Consider the following 24,833-nt stretch of genomic DNA (forward strand, 5'->3'; position numbering starts at 1 on the left):
CTGAACTAAAAGATTGATCCTAACAAAACAAAGCAAGAGCAATTGGTAGGAAATTTTCACTTTCTCCTGGAGTCAGCATGTTCAACAAACAAGCTTTGAGGCAGGGGATTTAGTTGAGCTTCTCTGCAGCTAGAAAAATCATGCTTCAGTTAAACACACCACTTTTGTCCTATATCAAAGACAAATTCAATGGAAAACATTTTCTCTAGATTGTCTTCATTAAGCTGGGCAGATGGCAACCAGAGGAACCCACTTTGATATATACAGGGGGTCTTCACCAGAAAGCAACTTCAAACACTGTTACTGTCTGAATATATTTTTAGTGACAGCAAACAATAAATTTTCAGTAAGGCAGGGAGACACAGAGACTTTCTAGATCAGGGAATTCCTCTTGAGAGTGCCAAAAGGAAGTTTTATTACAAGTCCCATTACTGGTCTTTACTAACTCAGCCTCAAACCTTTTCCAGCCCAGATCAGGCAATAAGAACAGATACAAAAGGTAATGAGCTACATAATATGTTTATATAACATAAATGTAAAGTAGAATGATTTTACCTACCATGTGGAGAATATATTCTTAAATTAATAGGAACTGAAGAAATGCCTTTGTTCATTCCTGTTACTCTATCTGTTTCTACTTCAATTTCCTGACGAACTTCATCAAAATCAGTAAATTTCTTCCCTTTGCAGTGTAGAAATTCAGCATACTCTGTCAAGAATATCAATAACAACTCTGTATTGCACAGGCTCATTGACTTGCACACCCACTTTCAAGCCCCCAGTGTTCTTCAGATGTGTAGGCACAAAAGTTGGTCATCATGGCTATCAGAAAAGCTTTATTATGACTGCACATATGAAAACCAGCCCTCAGCAAGAAAGGCTCAGTTAAAAGTCAAGTTGACTGGATATGATTTATTGCTCCTATCTTTAGCACATCATCTTCTGGAACAATTGACTCTTTCAATTAGATGCCATTTACAGTAATAGAATAGGGAACAGATTGAGATTGAGTTTTCATCTGATCTCATTTGCCTGTAATATATCCTAAATGGAAAAGTAATTCAAATTCTGCACCAAGAAAGATTTTTAGCATTTGCTTCAAAAACTTACATCCCATTTTACACATGAATTTAGCAAGGGAATTCTGTAATTTTTTGCAAGTTCAAAATGAAAATAAGATCACTTAAAAACACTGCAATGTTTTTAATACAGCTTCTCATTTCCTAAAAGTGTCCTGTAGTCTAAATAAGAATCATGTTTACAAGTTTGCAAAAATGTCCATAGAAATAGCTGTGACTTTGCTGAAGTGGGACAACACAAATAATTCCCAAGCCTTTAATTTCATACCAGTTGCTATTTTACCTTAGAAAAGCATTGACCAGGAATCAGAGACAGATAATTTGTTAAACCCAAACGTGACATTTAGTCTCTGTTTTGACTTTTGAATCCAAATACTGATACTAATTATTGCAACTTTTAGGTTGCCTGCATAACCAAAAGCACATCCCAAGATTTTAAAACTGGATTTTCTTCCTTCAAAGCAGAACACAAAGGTTTATCTACATAGTGAGGCTGCCATCAGAAAGGATGACATAAACACCAATTCCAGACACCAGCTCATGTCCTGTCTCCAGCAGGTCGGAGCTGTAGGACTGGGGAAAGGCTGAAAAGATTTGTGCACATTCCAGTCCATTTCATCCTGCAATGGAGGCCTGATCCCAAAGCTCCCTTCAGAGGTTTCTTTCCCAGAAAATGTTACTTGGTAACAAGCCCAGATAGCCAGAGCAAAGAGCTTGCTCAGTACTCAAAGAACAGCAGCTGACAACACCAAATGTGAGAATATGGATTAAAAGAGAACTTTATGTGTCAGTACTGAAGCCTGTTCCCCAGAAGTCACTTTGTTACTATTACTGACAGAGCTGTTAAAAAAGTAACAAATAGTCAAAACTACAATAAATAGTTAAAGCAAACTGACAGAAAAAAAGGACAGAGTGGAGGGGAAAACATCAAATACCCACCTGTCTGCCCTACAATATCATAATCCCTCCAGATTCAGTGTGAGAGGAACAGGGAAACTCACCCTTGTTCAGACAAAAATGCATCACTTATTTTAAAAACAAGAGAGTACCTAAAAATAAGCACCTTATTTTATATCCTTTTTCCAGTTCTAGCAGCAAAATGATAATGAACGGGAGTTTTGTTTTATTATCTACTGTTTATTAAAAAAAATCCCAGGGAATATTGAAATATTTCAAAAAGAAAAATAATATGGTGCACAAAATAAAATATCTCAGCTGAGAATTTACATTTGTAAAATTTGTCATCTCAAGGCTGGCAAATAGATACCTAATGAAAAAAAGAGCTGACAAGTGGTTCATATTTTATCCCACCTCCTCATGCACAGCTCCTGGCATAAAACATACATATTCTTCTTAGTAATTTTTTTCTCCCAGTGGATCATCAGATTTTCTCAGGAAATTATTTCTGAATCCAGTAATTAACAGTTGGTGCCCAGCTGTAATCAGTTGACTCGGTAGCCAAGGAAGTTTTTTCTCTTTTTCCCACTCTACACTCAGTAATAAATTCACTATCTGACAAGGCTTCAAAGCAATCCGTATAAAAATGTTTGCTACTTTTTAGCTGGGTTCATGTTTATCAAATCTCCTTGCTCCTGGAGCCATGTGTGGTGCCAGCAGGGCTGAAGGAATAAACTCCAGGGTGGTTCCTAACCTGTGCTTCCACATGCAGCCTACGGAATAAGAATTCCCAGGGACAAGCAGAGCTTTGTTCTGCTCCTTTCAGCCCTCAGCCTGCCCTTGGCAGTGATGCCTTCAGCCAGGCTGGAGAAGCACATGCTTTAATGCAAGCTTCACTTTCCAGCTTTCATGCTCAGAAGAACTCTGGGAAAATGTTTTATTTATGGTTTTGTGGGAATGGACACAAAGCTAAGCAAGAAAAAGTGATCCTCCCTGATGTCTAGCTTTCAGACATGGATTTTTGTCTTAAACTGAAGTTACATTAAGAGAAAGAATAATTAGATACAAAATTAAAACAGTCCTTGCATGTAAAATAACTCTTTTTCCCCCCAGACTCATTAAAAGCACCTTAGATAACATACAGTTAAAAGGCTACCAGAGCATAGTTCCTTCAGTGCATCCACAAGTGATTAATTCTCTCTTCAGTTTTGATTAAATTAGACAAATCATACAAACTATTGATATGAGATCACATCTTTTAAAATGCTCCTTCTTTTTCCTGTCAGTTATATCTCTGTTAGCCTTTATGATTTAATCTAGCACAATGATATACTGTTATGAGCACTAAACAGCCATTGCTATTCTCAGACTATTTAAATTATATAAACACTTGAGATATTTCATAAATTTGTCTCTAAGCTAAAGAGAGCCAATGACAAGGATCAGCCCTTAGGAGTACATAAGGGATGCTTTGGAAAATATCCCTGACCCACATCAGGCTGAGCCCAAGAGCTGACAAAGCCCAAAGATTTTACTCTGTACAGAATAATCTGTTCTTCTAGGTCAGGAATTCACCAGGATCACAGCCCTGGATTCAGAGCTGCTCCCAAACTGATTTCAAGCAGAGCTGCTTCAAGTTGGTGGCAGTATCCAGTACTCAAAAGGGATTGAAAGTGTTCCAAGAAGAGGTTCATTAAATTGTAGGCCTGTAGCAAACATTTTCAATGTAGGCAGCACAGGAGGAGTATCTGCTATTACTGCACCTTCTATCTGCCCCTTGGGGAGATACCACTCAAGCAACAACACTTTTACCTTCAATAAAGCATCTCCCAAAGCCTCAGAACTCTTTCCAAAAGAGTGATTTCAAGAGGGAGTTTTTTAAAAAAACATGCAAACAAACATCATCAGCCAAAGTACTTCACCTTTTCTTTGATGATGGACAGCTTTTTCTGACCAAAGTAAATGCAGTGAAGGGAATCTGGACCATAGCAAATCATTCAATGGTGCTTCCTTGAAAAGAGAGGAAGTATCAAAAGCCCTTGTCCTACCCAATCTACAATCCCTCTTCTGCTTTGCCATTTCTGTAGCTTTTCCAACAAGCTGAAGAAGAAATTATCAAAACTGAGTTATTCCACTCAGGAATATTGAAGGTTATTCCTAACCTTCAAGCAGAAAGGCTATAAGAAACAGAAGTACCCTGGCATTTCCTGAAGCTAAAACAAAAAATCCTGGCAATGTAGAGAATGACAAGAATATCATAGCAGAAGATATTAAACATGGAAAACAGTGCAGATCTGACAAAGTAACTACCAAAGATAGCAGGTCACACTCCTAGGAGCCAGTGAAATGGTTCATTAGAAGGGCAGACACCTGTACAAGAGGAGGAAAAGCATTCTTTTGGATACAATAATCTTATACAACCTTGGAAGCGTTTGTTTGTAGAAGGAATTTCCCTCTGTTCTTTCAGCCATTTCCTATGGATGATGCTTTCTGTAGTTCCAAGCCCTCACCCAGCCTTCCTCCAGGCACTTTTTCCTAAAAATACAGAGGCAGAGCTTTCTCCTTCCCAGGACTGAGGAAAAGCAGAATCTTGTAGGACTGCATTTCTGTGCTGCACCTTGTACAAAATTTACTTCTGTATTTCACAACAGCCTGGCATCAGTGAGTTTTGCTGTGTCAGAAATTCACTGTGAGCACCAGGTCCTTTTCTGAAAACCAACCTTTTTCTCAAATACCAGCCTTTCAGTACAGATAAAAACCCCACCCAGGCTGAATTGCTTCTTACTCTGGGGATATTTCTCTTCTTCTGCAAGCAATTTGAATTCCAATTCTGCCCACCAGTACCTTTCATATTCTTGCTTGTATTTGCCAAACACCAACTTAATAAACACACTGCATTCTGCCATCCTACCAGTAATACAACATACTGCCCATGACCTGGAGGGGTGTCCCACTCTAAACAGCTGTGCATCCAGCTCACTGGAGTCCTTGCTAAATCCTATTTCCTAAGATTGCTCATGATATTTTCAAAAAAGGAATCATTTAAAAACCTTTACTGTGGCCAAGGTAAGATACCACCTCACCTCAATTTACAAGCCTGCTACCTTGTAATAAAAAAAATTTATTGCACTGATATGACAAGGTTATTTCCCTTGATGAGTTTGTGTTGGCTGCTGTTCATCTCAAACACCTTTCAGATCATTAGTTAATAACTACTTACAGATTTCTTTCTCTTAAGAGTGAACTTTGATTCTTCTGTCACTTTCCTTTATTATCTTTGTAAAGATGGGCATATATAGATCCATTTTTCAATCCTAATGAGGGGATTCCATCTTTCCTAATGCCACTGAGCACCAATCTGGGACCAAGGAAACAAAAGCCTCCAGGCAAACCCACGTGTAAAGCCAAGTATTTGTGGGTACCATGAATTTGTCCAAACATGAGCTGAAGCTCAAATCCCATTTTGAGGTCCTGATAGAAAAGTGGCTGAGCCCAGCAAGCCATCCTGCCAGACCTCAGCAGTCACTGGGATGAGCTCAGATCACCCCTACAGACAGCAGCAATTGGGAGATTTGCAGGTGCAAGGAACATCTGCAGTCTCTCTGACCTTACCCAAGCTTAAATTCAGGTTTCAGAGCAGCAGCACTGTCTCTCTTCCAGGATGTCAGTGCTGTTTGGGGGATGAGCCTTTCCTTAGCTCAAAAAGGGGTCACCATCTTTTTTTACCATCTTTTCCTCCTGCTGGTGGCACTTTTTAGCTTTTGGGGTACCCAGCTCAGTAGTTTTACTGATTTCTCCAGCATCCCTGTTCATCATCTGAATGAGAGTGGGATCCAGGAAATGCAGCCACTTTCTGCCTTTCCTCCCTGTAAAGTGCCTGTTCTCTTTCCTGCTGTTGGCACTGTGGCATTTTTCCAGCTTTTGGAAGAAGACCTCCAAATGCCTGCCATCTGATGAAGTCTCTAAGATCATTTGTGTTAGCTGGAATAACCAGTCTAAATTGTTTTTACATTTCTTTTTCTGTTCGAGGATTGTTTTTGCCACCAGATGGCAACAGAAGATGGCTATGTGTGAGGAGTAGTCTTGCAATACACGAAATTTGGATTAAAGCTCTACAACCTCAACAGAAAAGAGCATCTGCAAGACTTCAGAAAAATCAGAATGTCTTTTGAACCTTATGACTTAATTTCCTCTTAGTATTCTAATTAACAGAACTCAAGTGTGGGTATTGTAAATATGACTCATTTCTCTAACAAATGTCCACCTCAGCAAAGAATTTCAAAATCTGTTAATCTGCTGAAGCAAGAAGAAAATCTGAAATTGCTCCAAAACCAGTTATCAAAATAAGGAAAATAACTCTCCTAGAGCCAGGATATTTCAGATGTAAATAACAAATACCAGGATTTATACAGCAGGCAATGGATTTTTAACAAAGAGAAGACCTACTACAAAGGCTTCACATATTTTTTGTTGGCACTGCTGCTCAAAAACAATGTACTAGCTAATCTCTCAGAATCTAGTCATTATCTCACCTGCAGAGGCAGAAGAAAGCACAGCAAGAAGAACAGATTGCCTAAGGTTATGCAGAATGTGTGGCAGCAGAAAGAAAAAAAATAAACCACAAACAAAACCTGCAACAAAATGAACAACAAACAAAAAAACCAACAAAAACACCAACTCATCTCTCAAGATCTTAGAAATTTCAAGTCATTACCTTCTAAAGCTCACTCAGCAGCACCACTGAAAATATCTATTAACTCCAACAAAAACTATTTAATCTTCCTGCTGTGTTAGATAAAAAACCATCAAGCTAAGAACTATACTCAAAGTTGTGAAACAAAACCTTAGAATGTTGAAGAAATAAGATTTAATGGAAAAATGAAGGAACACCAACTCAAAGGAAGAAAAACCCACAAGCACACTCAAAATTCTCATCTCAGGTCATCTGTGCACTAACACTTGCATCTTAAAGACACACAATTTCTCACATTATCAAACTCAGAGAAAATACTCAAAACTATTAAAGACTGACTCGTTACTTGCAATATTTAATTTAAAACTTTGTATTTGCCTTCAGTATTTCAGCAGAGTACAACTTTGCATGAATGTGGAGTGCAAATGCCATAAAGCCATTTAGGAATTGTACTGGTACCACCAAAATATGGCAGTGACTAAAGGAGGCCAAGGGCACTGAGAAATAGCTTTGTACAAACCACACAGAACTTTTAAAATGGGTAAACAAAATTCTAAAAAAACAACACCCATACTAAAAAATTCAAAAATGCTAAAAATTCCCCATGTACTCCATATCTCTCATGATCTGTATTTCTTACTCTGGAATTGTTCATTGTTACCCCTGCAGGGGGAACAGCTCTTTACCCAGATCTCTGAGATGCTGGAGGATCCCTGGGAACCCCTCCCAGCCAATTCCTGCTGCACCCTTCCATGCCATGTCTGACCCAATAGTGGATGGGCAAAGCTTTCTCTGACTGTGGTGTGCACAAACACCTCCTCTGCTAATTTTCATCTCTTAGTGCAGTGACTCAAATGAAGCTTTAACCTCCTTTGTCAATCAAATTCACATTCCAAAACGTTGTATCTTGCAGTCATCTGTGCATGCCTGCATAGAAAGTGCCCCCTCTCTCCCAAGGAATACTCCAAGATTAAGAACAGTTACTTTTAAACCTCAAGAAAAATGCTAGGATTAAAAATTAGTTTTGTTTACTACAGCAACAAAAAGCTGATACAGCTCTCTAATTATTCTGTAACATTTTGGATAATTATGGGCTTCATAGAAATCAGCCCAGCATCTGCTTCCTGTAAAAGAACACTGTGCTTCTCTAAGCAGTTTTCTTTATTTTCTTTTCTTAAAATTAGTTCACAAAGATAAAGGTGACTTAAAAGATAAAGTTACTTGGAATTTCACCATCAAAAACAACAACAGTGGAACAAAGTTTAAAGAAAGTAACAAAATAATTAAAGCTTGCATTTTAAAGGTCTTGGCATTTAATCCCTAACAAGAATTTCACAGCATTTCCCAAAGGGAGAAATAAACCTTGATATCCAGGAAACACAAAATTAGGCTGAAACTCAGCTCTCCTGAATTTTTCAAATTTTTTGTTGTGTTATTTAAGCTATAATGAAGAACTCATTTTCAACAGAGAAGGTAGCTGTACAAAACCTAGAGGCCTAGCTAAAGGCAGTAATACTTTGGGAACATGGTAATGAGGAAAAGCAGATAGAGAAAAACACTGAACCAAGAGACAGTGATGGTTTTATAAAAGAGGTGAACTCAGAGCAGTCAGGGTAAGTTTAGGATGGGTGTCAATGAATAAGTATTTAACCACTTGAGGTCAGATATAAGACAAGTCCCCTCAGTTCAGTCTTTTTGAAAGGATTCAAAAAGCTCAAAGCTTTTGTTTCTTCTGCTCTTGCATCATGGTATGGTGCTGGAAAAGCCAGATGAAGGCTCTCCACAGCTAAGCCTCATTCATGCATTTCCTGCATCATCTGTCAGAGGCCAAAAGCCAGAGCTGCAGAAATGGCAAGTGGTCATTCCTCCAACTAAATCAAATGTAAATATCTACCATATATAAAGCACTATAAGTGTATGACACACTTGACAATCCCAAAGTTTCTAAGCTGAGCATACAGAAATCCTAAATTCCACTGTTTTTCCTTCCACATGTGTAAACACCATGGAAAATTTTATAGAGGCACTGAAATTATGATGGCATTTTAAAAGACTAATTCAGAAAACACCCTGAAGCTCAAGCAGACTGGAGTCTACCTTCCTGTTGAACACTGTGAAGACCTTCAGGAAAGAAATACACACAAAAACTTCATTATATCTCACACACAGGGACAGACTAAAGTTTTACAGGCAGCTATAATTTTGGTTTTTTCCCCAGTTTCATCATGGTACATAATTCAAAGACCATTTTTTGGTTTCAGTGCTGGTTTGGATGTTATTTTGTTTCTTTTTTTACTGTTTTGAGCAGAAGTAAATAGCAAACCAGTGAATTTTGTTGCTTACATTGGTTTAGAAGTAACAACACCAAAAACTGGAATGATGGTGAACCATAACTGCTTTTAGCTATGCCAGGGACCTGAGCTACACCACAGCAGATCAAGTGCCCTGTGGAAGAGTACAGAGTGGTGAATTCTCATGAAAGATCTCAATATGTCTCATAGCTTACTGGTACACCCAAAAATATTTCTATTTCTGACCAGACAAATACACAGAACCCTTGTTTTCCCCCAATCCACCTTCTGCTCTACTTAGTGCAGTGAGCCCAACGAAAAAGGACAAGTTCTGAAAACAGCCTGTGTGGAATCAAATCTGTGTGCACTGGAGCAAGAGCTAAAGGTAGAAGTGCAGCAATTTAGGTGTGTTAACTAATACAACTGCAAAGCTCATCAAGAAATGAATAAATCAAAGCTAATTTCCAGAGCATATTGCTCGTAATGATGTGGATTCAATTCACCATGTGCTCCAGGATTTAGATATTATCATTTTCCCACAATGGGAAGGAAATGTGATGAGTTGGTCCTGAGCACAATTTTGGAGCAGCAGCCCTTTGTTCCAGACAGTCTGGTGGTATCCTCCTTCACATTGCTCATGTCTTCTTAGAGAAGTTTTCCTCCTGTTGAAGTACATCAGCACTTTGTCCAGGCATTGACCCAACAAGAGGAAGGGATTACCTGTTTTGGCAGTGATGAGCTGCAGGACCAACGGCCGTCTTGTCACAATTCCAGAACCCCGTGGAAGAAAATCCCTAGAAACATTAAACAAATAGTTACTAGCCAGAAGTAATGTGCTGTTAGACAAGATATTGGACTAATTTGGCACCTCCTCTGCATGGAAATGGAAAGGTGGTGTGGATAGATGTATAACAAATACTCCTATGAAGTAGGGCTGTTAATTTTGGTTCAAGATAGTAGTTGGTCATTACATATGAGACAAATGTGCACTAAAGCTAAATTACTGTCTCAGGGCATTCCCAGGCCTCCTCAAGACCATCACATCCAACATCTCACCTTGCACTACCTGAAGCCATGGCCAGATTTCCCCAAAGGATTCTGGCATCACTGCACATTCAATCTGAAGAGGATCAGACATGGGAATACACATCACACCAGAGCTCTGGACAAACCAAGCTGGCAGCACTCTGCACTACTCCCTCACGTACTCAACTTCTGCCAGTCCAAAGCTCCAAATAACTTTTCCACCAACACATCTGCCCAGAAGTTTCTCAGTGAAAGCAGAACACCAGAAGTCCTGTGGGACAGAGGGGAGAGTGTCCTTGGACCAGAAAGGAAGCAAGAAAACAAAGACACCAGCTCTACCATATCATTATGCATCCCCATGGGCCTTTCCATGCCTCTAAAGACAGGGAGACTCCTTATGCAACTGGAAAGAAAGAAACCCAAAGCAAAATATCACATTTTTCCCAGTGTCTTCCCCAGCTGCCAGATCTATTAAACATTTAAAAACTATGAGATGAGATTCAGTGAGAGGCTTTGTAAAGTGTTTCCTTCAAATAAGCATCTCCAGAGGAACAAAATTCAGGGGTAAACAGAGTTTCACAGTCAGTGTAAGCTCATCAAAATCCCCTTGTTTTTGCTGCCTCCCAAGGGATGCTGAATCACTTTCCTGCCTGCCCTAGCAGCACTGCTAACTCCCCCCTCTGGCTCAGCTGAAAAGCAAATGCAGCCAAGGCTTAGGGCAGGAATTTTCAGTCCAAGGGCAGAGCTGATGTGGGTGACTGTTGTTATACCCCTGAGTGCCTGTACAGAGGGGAGACAGGAATGTGCAGTGTCTTTGGGAGGGATGGGGAGAAGGACACGAGCCAAAGGAACAAAGCACAGCCCTGGCAGCCCTTTAGACACAGCTGCTCAGACAGGTCTGCTCCAGGCACTGGGCAATCACCTCCTGCCTGGAACAGCCACTGAGGATCTTCACACTGGCCTTGCACTACTTAATGGAAGCCTGACTTTCACAGCTCCTTTAAAGGCTGCTCTCAAACCTGCGTGGTTTAAAACAGGCCTTGAGGGTACATCTATGAAAAATAAACCACATAAATATCCAGGATAGTATGTGTGCAAATCAGAGGATGTTAGGTCTGAGTAGTCCCAAGCAAGGACAGGTTCAGGAACACAAAAATGAACCTCTTTCCACAAGCACCAACAAGGTGACAAAGCCTCAGCAGAAAAGAAACACAGCAACTCTACCTGTGATAGGAGTACTGAAGGTTTCCTTCCTAACATCTGGACATAAATAAAAAAAACATATGCAAGCAGTCCTAAGGCTCTGAGGAACAAGACCACATATCCTGTGCCCCACAGCACTTTAGAACTCCCCAGCATTTGGAATGAAACAGTGTTAATTTGTAGCTAAATTGTGCTTCCCTTTCTCAGTACCTGTTCATGTGTGCTTACCGTGGGATCAGTCTGCAAACCAAAGCACACCAAAAGGGGAGGCTGTTCAAACACAAACTCACTCATTGAGTTCCCTACTCAAACTCAGACCTGCAGGCAGAAGTACAATTAATTAGGAATTCAAGTAACCTCTAAAGCAAAGACACTGCAAAAACATCAGGTGTACTGATTTAAATCTGCCGTGATGCTTTATAACACTTGAGACAGCAACAGCAGAGAGGAATTAGCTTCAAGAGATGCCAAAGGCCTTCAGAGAGGTCTCTAGCATAATTTCAATATCTGCTAATGGAGAGAAAGCTGCCCCTCCATGAACACCTACTGCTGTTTTCTCATGGGGAAACAGAAAATAGTAATGGGAACAATGGAAATTCTTCTGTGTGCACTGAAATGAACACAGCCAGGAGGCAGCAAATTAAGATTACAGTTTCATACATTGGTTTTCAAACATTTAATATTAGTTTTTAATACATGTATATATTTTCCCATTAAGAAGCTAAAATGAATTGTCACTCAGGACAAAGTGGTCACCTAAACCAGTGTCCTCTACAGCACCACAGGAGACAAGAAAATCCTTTGGGGAGTCAAAGGCTGAAAAGATTTATTGATTTTGTGCTTCAGACTAAGCACATTCAGCAGTAAAGAACACTGCATTAATGCAGCTCCCCGTGCACACAATGCTCACCTTTCCTCAACAGCAAAATTACAAAGAAAGGTTAAGACAACAATTTGCCTTCAGAACATGCTCTTAATATGCCCAAAAGTGATGGCATTCTTTACCCTTGTCCAATGAGCTGAACTACCTTCTGTTCAAGCAAGCATCAGCAGAGAGAGGCTCCTGCTTGGTGAGAGGGGGAGCTGTGTTGATCACACAACCAACTCAACAGTGCAGCAGCAAGACATAAATTTCTGCTACAAATGCACATTTTCAAGAGGGAAGAAGTCAAAGAATGAGGGTAATGGGCTTCACAGGGAGAGTTCAGGAGAAAATTCTCCCCCACCATTTAACCACTGAATGGGTGTTTTGCCTCTCTGAAAGAGACACTGACGTCAATCTGCCCACAGAGATAGAGATTTCTTTTTAACATTTGAAATTTCAGCTACAAGGCAACAGCACCCGTGTACAGGTTCTGTACAGCTCTCTGTACAGCTCTCTACAGGTTCTGTACATTCTCTGTACAGCTCAAATCAGATGTTACAGATAAATACATAAACTCTACTTACAGAAAAAAGCACACTTCTTAAACACACACAGGAATGTAAGTCAAATCTGAAACATAGCTTGCACATCTTTAGGAAAATAGGAAAAACAACCTAGTACCACACAGCAGGGAATCAGGTGAAATGCTGCACAACTGCTTCTGCAGAAATGCCTGCTCTGACATCCACAGGACAGAATGCAGCTCCTCTTTCCCCTGGCACAGAAAGCATTCTCTAAAGGGTTTGTAAGTGGTGCTGAACCAAACAGCTCTGTATCAGAAATGGTCCCACAATTTATCCAAGTAACAGCAGCAAGAAATACAACAGGAATGAATGGAGCCAAGTCCCAAAGGTTCCTTCTGAGCAAAAGGACAATGGCCCTGCAGGCCCTGCTGGCACACCCTAACATTCCTCTAAGATTTGAGACAGCTGCCATCACACCTTTTGGTTAGCACGTACACAGATGTTCAGTGAAAGATGGGATAAAAAATTTACATCACAGTTGAAGCAGCTGCAAAGAAATCCATCTAGGAAAAGACTCATGCCTGAGCATTTGTGCTCAAAGACACCAGCAAGGGGAGAAAAGGCTGTTTGCTGTGGAGGGGGCAGCGAGCCTGGGAGCACCTCTGTGCACAGCTGCAGGGCCCTTAGCAATGAGGAGGTGCAGGAAAGGAGAAACACCTTGGGAATGAAAGCTCTGCTCCTCTAAGAGACACTCATCCTGCACTAAGATTCCAGCTACCTTTCCATCCTCACTCTCAGAGCATTCTCAGCACAAAGCACTGAGCTGACAGCAGCTGGACCAGCTCAGCAGTGACAGGACAGCCCAGCGAGGCCTGGCCAGGGCTGAATTTATCAAATGCAAAGAGGAGGCAAACAGCCAGATCTGCCAGGATGGCCCTTCAGGAATTTGTCAATCTTAGAATGCACTCAGCTGTTAGAATATTGTTAAATACTTTCAAGAGCAAAATATTTTCAGGGCTAGAAAATTTTTATCCTATAAAATTACTAATGTCTTTATATTTATTTATTTTATTTTATTTATTCTTTATTTAATTTAATATTATTTATAATATTATATATTAATGCATAACATAAGCTGTGTTGTCTTCTCCAGCACTGCTCATTTCCAGTATCAGAGATCTGGACAAGGGTATCTACTAAGTTTGGTGTCTACTGTTTGTTTAATGCATAAAGGAACATACAGCAGTTTGAATTTGACTTGCTAAAAGCGAGGTCTCAAACTTATGCCACAGGATGGTGAAACGAGTTGGCCATTGCAACACTTCAGCAGTTTATAATAACAAGCCAGTTTGGGCTTTAAGGTGAAAAAATAATTAGAATACTCATTCATTGAAGAGCCTCATGGATGAGATGGAAAGTTCAGGAAGGGCAGAAACTGTAGGGAAATGCTGAAAAGCAAACTAGACAGGGGCTCCTCAGTGGGGTGGTCTCATCATAATGCAGGATTGCAGCTTACACAGGAAAACACATAAACAAATAAACATAACTTGTTTCAGAGGATTTCCAGGAAAAGTCTCCCTTTAGGAGATCTTCAGCACACTAACAGTATTTATTATGTAAAAAAAAAAAAAAAAAAAAAAAAAAGAAAAGATGAAATGAAGCAGAAGAATCCCCAGTTTGTGTGAAAAGTGATGATGGATCACTGTTTAAAACTTATTGTAGTTTCAAAAGAATAACTTACATTTGCTTTTCTTTACCAGTGTAGGGCTGAGAAATGTCCTGTGCTTAGATCAGTTACATGGTCAGTATCACACAGGATAAATGGCAACTCATTTACATCAATCCCAACATCATTAATTCATACAAAACATAGGGGGAATCCAGGAAATCAAATAACCGAGAAAAAAGTCAATGATTACACAGTAACTGCATTCATTAAAGAGCTATGAACAATTCTAATTGATAGTGATGGATTGTTAAAAAAATCAGAATTGCCTCCAAAGAAAAAGGCTCCACATTGCTCACAAAGCACAGAAATGTGCCAGGCTCAGGACAAGAGCCAGAGTTTCTCACAAGAAGCAGAAATGACCCATCCCCTTCACGGTGCCAGACATCATCAGCAATGGCTCAAGAGTTCTCCCACTAACACCAAGTCCACCCCAAGGCCCCAAACCACCCCCAAATGCAGAAAGGCCCTGATGCAGCAGCTAATAAAACAACAGGGCATTGCTAGCACTCCCCACAGGCTTTTATTCCCAAGTTTTGCCAAGGAATGCAACACAGCTTTAATTGCAATTGGAAGCAATTGTGCCCAAAGTCAAAAGTTTTCCTGGGCCTTTTTCCAGCAGTGTTTATTGTTTTACACAACTCCAGCCTGGCACACCAGGAGCACTTGTGGCCCACATTAGCAGCTGAATGACCATGCCTTGTGCAAGAGACCACACAATTTCACAGGAACACTGACACATGTCCATACAGCATCTCCAAGTGCTGTGCAAAACACACAGAGGTACTCAAAAAGCTTTCATTTTTCTTCCATTTCTCATAGTTAGCCTCAAAGCAAAGTGCTAAAAAATTCCAGAAACAGGAAAAAGCATGGTCCAGTGTAAGCCTGAGGATGGGAGGCATGAAACATTCATCATTTTTAAAACCCATAAACCACACCCAGGTAATTTGTAACTGGAGAACTCTTAATGCTAAAAATAAACATCTGCAGATGTGCTCACTATCTCACCTGCTCCTGTGCTCACCAATCCCAGAGGATCCAGCAGCAGATCCTCCACTCACTTTTCATTCATTACAAAGCAAGGTATGTCCAAGAGATGGGAAATGTACTTTGCATTTACACAGAGGCCTTAGCAATTAAGTCCATGAGATTTGTCATCACCAACACAAGACACGCGACCCTTCAAGTGACAGTACAAAGATAACCCTAGGACAAAAGGCACTGCCTCAGTTGTGCTTTGATGTTCTCAACCAGGTGCCTTTGTCATTCAATTACACACTAGTGTTCCTACAGGACACTGAAATTTGGCCATGTAGGTTGTTCCTCCTCAGCTCCAAGTGCAGAGACCAGTTCTCATTGCCAGCCACCACTTGATCCCTCACCTCCTTTCATTAGTTACAGAGGAGTAAATGGTTTTTTGTTTGGCACTATGTCTGTCAATCAAAGGTCTCCCAGAGCTTTGTTCAATGGCCTAACACAATGGGCCTTACAGGAAGATGTACAAGACAATTAATCAGCTTTATTGAAGACCATGATACCGATCTTAATTAGGCCTCCCAGGCATGCTAAATGCATTTCAGAGGCTGTGGATTTTGAGTGATCTCAGATGTATCAGCTCCTGAAGCTCTGTGCTGATCATTCCAGTGGTTTTTTGGGAATCACACAGCATAGATGGCCGGTGTTTAGTTCATGTTTGGTGTCAGTTTGCAGCAACCATTCTTTCAAGGTAAATCTTCCTTCTACTGACAGATCATTTTAATTAACCTGCTCAATCAAGCACAGTAACCACACATTCAGCCCATGCAGAGTGTGCAGGGCTTTAGGGGCAAATAAACAGAGTATCCAGACACCTTAGGGCAGTCAACTCCTCCTCTCAAGCAGGGTACATAAACTTGGTGGTTTTGAGAAGCCATTTTCCAATCCATCAATGTCCTTCACCACCACTGCTGAACTACTGGACCTCAACAGCAAAGCAGAGACACCCCCATTATCCTATCCATCACTTCCAAGTAAGAACACAGGTTGAATTAAGAAAAATAAAAAATAAAGGGTTGAAAATCTTACACAGCACCACAGCTAGCAGCCTAAAATGTCTCTTTGGGTCCCTTTTCCCTCCACTCCTTTATGGAACTGAGACCAGCTATACAAAAACCCAGAAGGCAATGTTAAAAAAAAAAGTCTACTCAAAAAGACCCAGCTGTGGGAATATGAGAGTGTTGATACTAAATGTGACAAAAAATGTATTTTTGAAAAGCCCTTGAAAAACTGGCAAGGGATTCCAGTCACACTAACTGGGGACCTCCATAACAAGTATGCTCAATGCCAGTGCTTAGGCAGCACTCAGGTGAGAAAGCAAAGCTTGAGATTCCTCCTCATGCAGAAGACTGGGGAGAGAGCAGGCTCAGAAATCCCTGTCATTGTACTTCTCTTGGATCTGGAAGATGCTTTCTGTAAGTAGCAGCAGCATTTCTGCAACAAGATGACAGAAGTTATTACACCTCCCCCATTAGACATCAGGGCTATGAGAAAATCAGTGCCAAAAATTACTATGGTCCCAATGGTGAAGTCCTCCATTAAACAAAATTGGAATCAACAGGTTCTCCAAAGGGGACATTTGAACTCTGGCCCCAATGGTGAAGTCTTCCATTAAACAAAATTGGAATCAACAGGTTCTCCAAAGGGGACATTGGAACTCAAGTCTAGGAAGGCACAGACCTTCTTAGAGCAATCTAATGCTGTATTTTGACAGCACTCCACACCACATTCCCACACAGAAAAAGACAAGACTGTTCACTGGCTCCAGGAAAGAAAATGCACTTCCTAGGGTTCAAGCAAATGTCTTTCACATGATAGAAAGTTTTAGAATCTCAGCAATGCTTACAGGCCTGCAAAGTTGCCCTACACAGGCATGAGAAGCTGCCAGGCTGTGAGATGAAGAGTGCTCTGTGTGTGTGCAGTGCTGGGCTGTGCTGGGCTGGCTGGGCACAGGGGAAGCTGCCAATGTGCAGGCTCGTGGGCAAGGCACGGTATGCACGGTGCATCTGTCCTCCCTGGCAGGCAGCCAGCCCTCTGCTGCATCATCCTCCTTCCATGGGTGAAAATGCCCTTTTTCCTCTGTCCCTTTTAAGATTTTACAAAAGCTTCTGCTATTTCCTGCCCAACGGTGCTCTCTGTCAATTCCAAGCGGTGGTGGAAGGGGGAGAAAGGAAGCACAAAACACAAAGAAAGCCCAACAATTCCCAGAATTTTGGTGTCAAAAAGAATAAAGGGGACTTTGCAGAACAACTTATTCTCCCTGATCAGATATGTTTGCTTTTAGGAAAGGACTCATTTGCATAGGATGTTGGTGCATAAAAGCCCATCCATTCTCAGGATGAATACTAATGCAGCAAGATTCTGTATCTCAACAACAAAAATTCTTTACTCACTTTAAATTGTTGTCAGTGCTCTAAATAGACCTTGGCTGTTTGGGTTTTTTTTCAATCACTTCCAGCTGCCAAATGCAATTAACAATGTTTCTTCAGAAAGATTTGAGTAAGAAGTTTTCCTCCATAATAAAATCAGAGATAAAAATATGACTGCAAGGATCAGAAAGAAAACAACATGTCCCAACAAACCAGGCATATCAGCTACATGAAGCTAATTACTACAGAAATACTTGTATTTAGCAAATAATGCACCTCTTGATACTCTGTCAGGACAAATCTTTTAGATATTGTGAATTCCAAAAACCCAGAAAAAGCAATCTGCTGCTCTTCCTCCCAAATCCCACAGTCCTGAGCTGGGATCCATCAATACAGACTTGTTAAACAGAAGCACAGTATACAGTCAGCTGTGACACAAAATTCAAGGACTTTTCAGAAGCATTGTGAAAATACATTTCTCTTTTGTAGCAGACAAGGTGTCAAACTGTACAATTACTGGTTTTGATACAGTTTTGATATATTTTTTGTACAGTACAAGCCATTTTAGATCATTTTGCAGAGCTGGAATGTATCTGAATTCAATTCCTGTACTCCCTCTGGAATATATACACAGTGGGAACTGCAGTATAAAGAGCATGAATTTATTTACAGGAAGACAATTACAGAAGGAAGGGGGAAAGGAGATTGTTCCCAAAACAAGTGATCCAAGTTTCTCAAAGAGCTTCTCTTCTCCAGCCATTTTATCCTTTTCTACCTGCCCATTTATCCTTCTCTGAGCCTGTGGTATGTGCAGATTAATATATTGTCCAGGACAATGTAAATTCTGTTTAGCTCAACAGTGAAATTTAATATCAGCCATGATTTCCCATCTCTCTGCTCACCAGAAACTGAATTATTACCCCAAGAAAAATTGATATTAGAAGTCTGACCCAAAGAGTGTTTTGTGCTGCTACTTCCCAGAGCACTAACAAAGTCATTAGGCTGCAGGTCTCAGTCCAGACTCCTGAGATTCTCAGCCTCTTTCCCAGATCTGACAGACATTGAGGATCTTCTGCCAACATTTGTTTAGCACCACAGCAAATAACAGGTGAGCACACAAGGGCACAACACTGCCTCTGATGGATTATGCCAAAATTTCTTCAGCAGCTTCCAGCTTGGCTGATGAGCAGGGCTGGAAGAGAGCCCATACTCCCCCTGACATGCAGCAGAGAGCAGAGATGTCTCCCAGTGGTTCTCATCCTTGCCCTGTCTGCTCTCTGCAGGTGAGTTCCACACCAGCAGCTTCAGAGCATCCTCTAGAGCTGAGCACCACTGGGTGGATGGGCACGGTTTAGGCACCTGCAGTGCACAGAGTAAACAAGAGAGCAAGTGCCCAAGTTTCTCTGACTTTGATCATCTCATCTGTGAGGGCTGAAATTCTGTATTACAGCACAGAGTGCATCTCCTGCACACCTGAACAAAGAAATCAGGCGCTGAATTAAAAGCGTAACTTCCCCACACACGCATTATAAAAGCTGCCATTATCAGCAGACACTTGGGTTGAAAACCTCTCTTATCTCCAGCTACAGTCTCCTTTACACCCCAGAGGCTATCACAGACAACAGTGCTTGGCAGCACATCAAAGCCCAGCACCCAGTTAAATGGGATTTTGCTCCTCTCTAGTTCAATAATGCTGCCTTGTTCATCCCCATGCAACTTGCTGAAGAAAAGGATGCAAGGTCACAGTTAAATAATGCTCATTTCCTGTTCTCAGCACATTTACACTGCACACACACACAGCATTAAAGGGAATCTCAGTAGCCCGTTACACACAAGCACAGCAAATGGGGAATTCACTTCTGTATTTACTGTTGGTGTTTAAAGCCCCACCAAAACAGTAAGAAAAAGCTAAACACCAGAAAAAGCTAAAAAGTCTCTCCCCCTCAAGCCTGCAATCTAGGCACTGTTGAGAAACCCATAAATACTTGGAGGAGCATCATCAATTTGCTCAGTGATCAGCTGAGGGAAGGCAAACCACAAACATGATCTCTCTCTCAATGACTAAGCTATTGCTGGTGCCTTTTTGGGATGAGCAAACACTGGCACATCTCAGCTGTGCAAAGCAGAATCCAAGGGTCAGTTCTGGTTCCACACAAATCTATATCAGTCATCACTCAAACAAGAGAAATGTATAACAACAAGGTTTAGACAACAATCAGTTATCCCACACTGATTTTAAGATTATGTGCTACCATCTTCCTTTACAGGTAGAAGCAAGGTAAAAATAAAGGAATAAAAATCTATATTCTACATCCAGGTAAGGCATGTGTGGATACATACAGGTAATATTTAAAAAGCTGTTTGAGGTCACACAGTAAAGAGTGGCAGAGAGCAGGGTCCACACTTCCATGTCTGTGCTGCAATCCATGGCAGCATCACTCCCAATGTTTACTGGTGAATGTCCAAACAATCCCATTGCTAACATCTATTTATCTAAACTGGAAATCCTTGTTTGCTCTTTCATCCACACAGGAAAGTGACATAAGCTTGAAACATCAGCAGCAATGCCCATCAAGAAACAGCAAGACAACAAAGGTGTTGGTTATTTGTTGATTTCAACACTACAAAATCCCAAGTGTGGGCTCCTTCCTGAAGGCAGTGAGTAACAGGATTTAGAATATTATACAAGAGTCTAGAGAGTCAGACAGCCTGTGAAACTTTCACAAGTGCCTTTGCAGTAAAAACCAGGGAAGTCTGGATAAAGTGAAGTAGATTCCTGTGTGTGGCAGCAGCTCTCTGGCCACAGAGAGCAGGCACAGACTTTCCCAGACATTTTCCTGGGGAAGGCTGTGAGAAGCTCAGAGAAAAGAATGAGAAACAATTCTTATCTCCACTTGCTGCACCTGTTGTTGTGCACATGTGGAATGTGTTATGGAGATTTGTTTACCAAAGGGTGATTTCTTAATTGGACACTGGATGGTGTTTGGATGGATTGACCAATTAGGCCAAAGTTGTATCAGACTGTCTGTAAGGGTTATGAGCTTCTTAATAAGTATAATATAGTGTAATATATGATCCAGAGAATAAAGCAATTGATCAGCCTTCAGCAATCATGGAGTCAATGCTTATCATTACCTGCCTGGGAGCCTGCAGTGACACCTATGGTCTGGAAAAAAGAAAAAGCCCAACCCACAAGCCTCTCCTGAGATGAGTGCTCTCCTCTAAAAACCATCAGAGGAGTGCAGCCACCTGCAGTACCCTGATGGATTGAACTCACAACTGCCACTGAATCTGCAGCACTGATTTCTCACAAGGCGCTCGAGACCAGACTGGGGTTTTTTGAACATTGCTTTTTGCAGGGTTTTGAAGTTTTTCTGAAGTCTAGAGCACAGACTTCAAATACTACACTTGTATTCACTAAATGCTACAATACCCTGGTCGTACACAGCATGCTGAAGTTAGAGTAGGACTATGTATTCTCACTTTACAAAAGTGAAGTGTTACCTATTGATTTAGCATCTCTGAACTGCCTGATATGCTGAACTTCAACGCCACAGTAAAGGTCAGAGCTCCCTACACTATGCCTGCCTCATCACAGAGTAAAGCTGTTCTTAATTGGCCAAATTTACATGCCAAAAATAAAAGAGACAAATCCTCAAAGTAGTTTTAGAGGAAAAAAATTACATGCAGGGTGGTGCTGAAAAAACAGCATATTTTTTGCATGTCTGTTTTTTAATACACATTTCCTTTACTCTGTATATACCAATTCTCAAGACTTGAAGGAAAAAAAAAGAACTTGAAGTCAACAATGGAGTTACATTTAAGGACAAAACCAGGCCATCTGTATCCCATCTAAACAGCCAGTTTGTTCTTCAATGTATAAATGCAAAGCCTTATTCAGGGAAGAAACCCAAATGAGCTGTCTCATTTGCTGCTGTTTCTAATAAATGAAATACCCAGAACATCCTTGCTTTCTTTGCACCAGAGTATTTTGATAACTAGGCTAATATACTCAATAGGGTACTCCAAGCTGTACTATGTCTTAATTAGTCAGGAAAAGGAGTGGCTGACTCTCATTTCCAGAAGATCCTTAAGATTAAAAAAGAGTACACAGCACCACATCTCAGTTTGTATTCAGCTTGACTGCTTAGCTTTTTCCTGCCTGTTTCACAAAAGAGGAGATTTTCTGTCAAAAAGTTTTTCTGTCAATGCCTAGTAACTAAAAGAATAAAATACCTGCACCAATCTTAATACATCTCCCCCAGGAAGCATCAATCTAAATATGTGTCTACATTCTTCAGAGAAATTTTCTTCTCTAGCAGCCAGAGTTAAAGTCCCTTCTCTTCTCCTAATGACTCAACGCAGTCTTTTCACAACCGCCATCTCAAGCAGAACAGAATGAGCTGAGCACACATGGAACAGTAATTTCAAAAAGAAATAATCACTACATATGTCATAATAAATAGCTCTACTTACATGCAGTGGCCCTAAGATTGTCAAAAGCATCTCAGATCAAAAAGCTGTAAAGCTGAATTACACAATCAGACCTGGGGCTCTTAAAATGAAAGTGCCTGTTTGATGATGACTGACAGGCTTACAATCAAGAGTTCATATCTCTTATAAAACAATTCTTTGGCCTCATGCAGTTTGTACTACATTAAGCAGGAAGGGAAGTGAAGATCTTTCAAGTTGGAAACGTAATTATTAATTTCTTGCTATTTTTAAGAGTAAAACAAGGTTCTGATTTCTGAAGAAGGAGACCCTGACAAAGTAGCTTGCTGTCTGTGCCTTCAGTTATCTGAAAAATCCATTTGGGTACAGATGAAATAAAAGAAAGTGCTTTCTCTCCAAATACAGTTTACAGGGATTGCTTCCTGCCAGTAGTTTTCTTTTAAGTAACCTAATTATTATCAAAAGCCCATTTGAAAAGCACAAACAACATCCAGGCTCCTGGCCCTGAGCTGCTCAGGAGCACAGCACTAAGAGAGGCCGAGTGCCTTCTCCCACTGGCAATTCCCTGGCATTTGTTGTTTGACTCTCTTTGTGCTTTTGAGTTGCTCTCCAACAACCCCTACCAGAAGGCTGCATTAGATCCTTTGCTCAATGCTGGCTCAACATTTCCTGGGCACATTAACTCCTGTTCCAAAGGGAAGCAGAAGGAGGTAGGATGAACATTTGCTCTTCAGACAACTTCATTTCCTCAAACACACACCATGAGCTCCAGTTATGAACACATGAAGAGCTAACCCGTAAATGGAAATGACTGCTGTCCTCAGGTGCTCTCCAGAATCTCTGTGTGCATCTAAATGTAACCAGAATCCTGAGAGAAAAACCTTCCTTGACTACCAAAAGAAACTGCCTCCCTACCCACAGAGGAGCAGTACTCAAAGAGGAAACTCTCCACATTCCTCAGGGGATGCTAATCCAAATAGCAACAACAATGGACACTTGGGGAGATCTGACACATCGATTCCAGCTTGGCTACAACAAGACAAGTAGTTCTGGATGTCCCACAGTTCCTGCAGAATCCATGCTCACTTAACACCAGCATCTATGCAAAACACATGTGAGCTGATGCCAACACATTCCCTGCCTGCTGCTAGTCACTAAGGGTGCTGTGTGCACCTGAACAGGCCCTGCTGCTGCCCTGCAGGCAGTGATGGATGTGTGGCATTCACTCTGCAGGACCCAGCTCCCCCTGCCAGCCCACACCACTGTGCTACACCAGATTCCTCACAGCCCTGCTGAAAAGTGATGGCAGTGCATAAACAAGGTAGGGGATAACCCTGCACAGCCCAACACGCTGCCTAGGAGCCATAAACTCTGACTCATGATACCACCTGCAAGTCAGAAAATACCAAGTGCAAAAAAAAGTAATCTTTGCACAACCAGAGGTCTTGTGGAAGACTGAAACCCCCACAGTGCTATAGTGGCTACAGAGAGCAGGGAATAACAACCTAATCCTAGAGTTAAAACCACCCTGCCAACCTCACCACAGCTCCACTGCCAATACATGTTAACAACCAGCAGCATGGCTATAGCAACACCCATGGAGGATATCCTGCCTTCCTCATCCCAATTACAGCTACTCCTGAAGAAAAGAGACCTTCAATATCTCTCTGAAGGCTAAGAGTTCAAAATCTACTAATGATAATGATTCATGTGGTAAAAAAAACCCAACAAAATGAAACAACGCAACAAAAAAACCCCACAACCACAAAACAACCCAAACCAAAAAAACTAAACAAAAGCCATGAGAACTAGTGGTCAAACTTCAGAGCAATGCAAGGATTGTTTTATTTTCATGTCCATTTCAAAGCTGTGTTACTGTTAGTCAAAATTGGCTCTGTGCTTGCTAGAGGTCATGCAATATACCAGTAACAAAGAGAAACGAGGGCAGCACGGCTCTACAGGGAGATTTTCTACCTCTACAAGCCATATTAAGACAGATGTGGATGAAACAAACTTGTGTGCAGAGAGCAGCTGCATTATCCCATAAAAACAGGAATATCCATCCTATGGCTTACTAAAAAGAGACACGGGCCATTTGTCTGCTGATCTAACAAGCAAAATCCTCTTCTGAGCTCATGGATATTTATTAATCTGGTTCTGAGGGTTCACAACCAAGTTTTCACAGCTTAGCCAGGGCACATCTGCTGCCCACACGTACTCAGCCTGGAGGAAAGGCACGAGCAAAATATCCGTGCTCAAGTCTCGTGGAATAGGTTTGGAACAATGCAGTTTAATGTCATTTTTGCAACAGGCTCTAAGGTTGCAAGTAGGGAGGTACAACAGATCAGTTTGTGCTGAATCTCAAGAAGTTACTGCATAAAACAACGATGTGGAACTCTGAAACCAGGCTGAAAGAATCCAAATTCCACATCCCATGTGACAGAGACATTCTGGCGTTTCACAGCAGCCTGTAATCTCTTCTCTGAAGAGACTGAAGTGTCTGCAGGCTGCACAGTGAATAACTACACGAGTAAAAAAGTTACTGCCCTTAGCTCTCCTTCCTAATTCCTGCTAGAAGTGCCCACAGCTCACTCGTGCAGCTGGCTCCAGCCTCCTGGCCAAAAAGACCAGATCAGCACAAACTGCTCGTTTTCACCTTTTGCTCCGGCCGGG

At 41.1% G+C, this 24,833-nt stretch overlaps 1 protein-coding gene across 7 annotated transcripts in view; it reads right to left on the bottom strand.

Moving 5' to 3' along the window:
* Positions 1-24,833, bottom strand: part of DNM3 (dynamin 3) — a 171,758-nt gene that overhangs the window by 145,313 nt on the left and 1,612 nt on the right. For all 7 annotated transcript variants that reach the window (XM_071435756.1, XM_071435761.1, XM_071435760.1 and 4 more), the window contains exons 2-3: positions 9,681-9,754; positions 560-709 (exon numbers count right to left, since the gene is read on the bottom strand). In XM_071435756.1, the coding sequence (XP_071291857.1) occupies positions 560-709; positions 9,681-9,754 (224 nt within the window). The remainder of the gene's footprint in view (positions 1-559; positions 710-9,680; positions 9,755-24,833) is intronic.

The sequence above is a fragment of the Agelaius tricolor genome, unplaced genomic scaffold (assembly GCF_023055355.1).
Source record: "Agelaius tricolor isolate 1412-34295 unplaced genomic scaffold, bAgeTri1.0.p SCAF_11, whole genome shotgun sequence".
NCBI lineage: Eukaryota > Metazoa > Chordata > Aves > Passeriformes > Icteridae > Agelaius > Agelaius tricolor.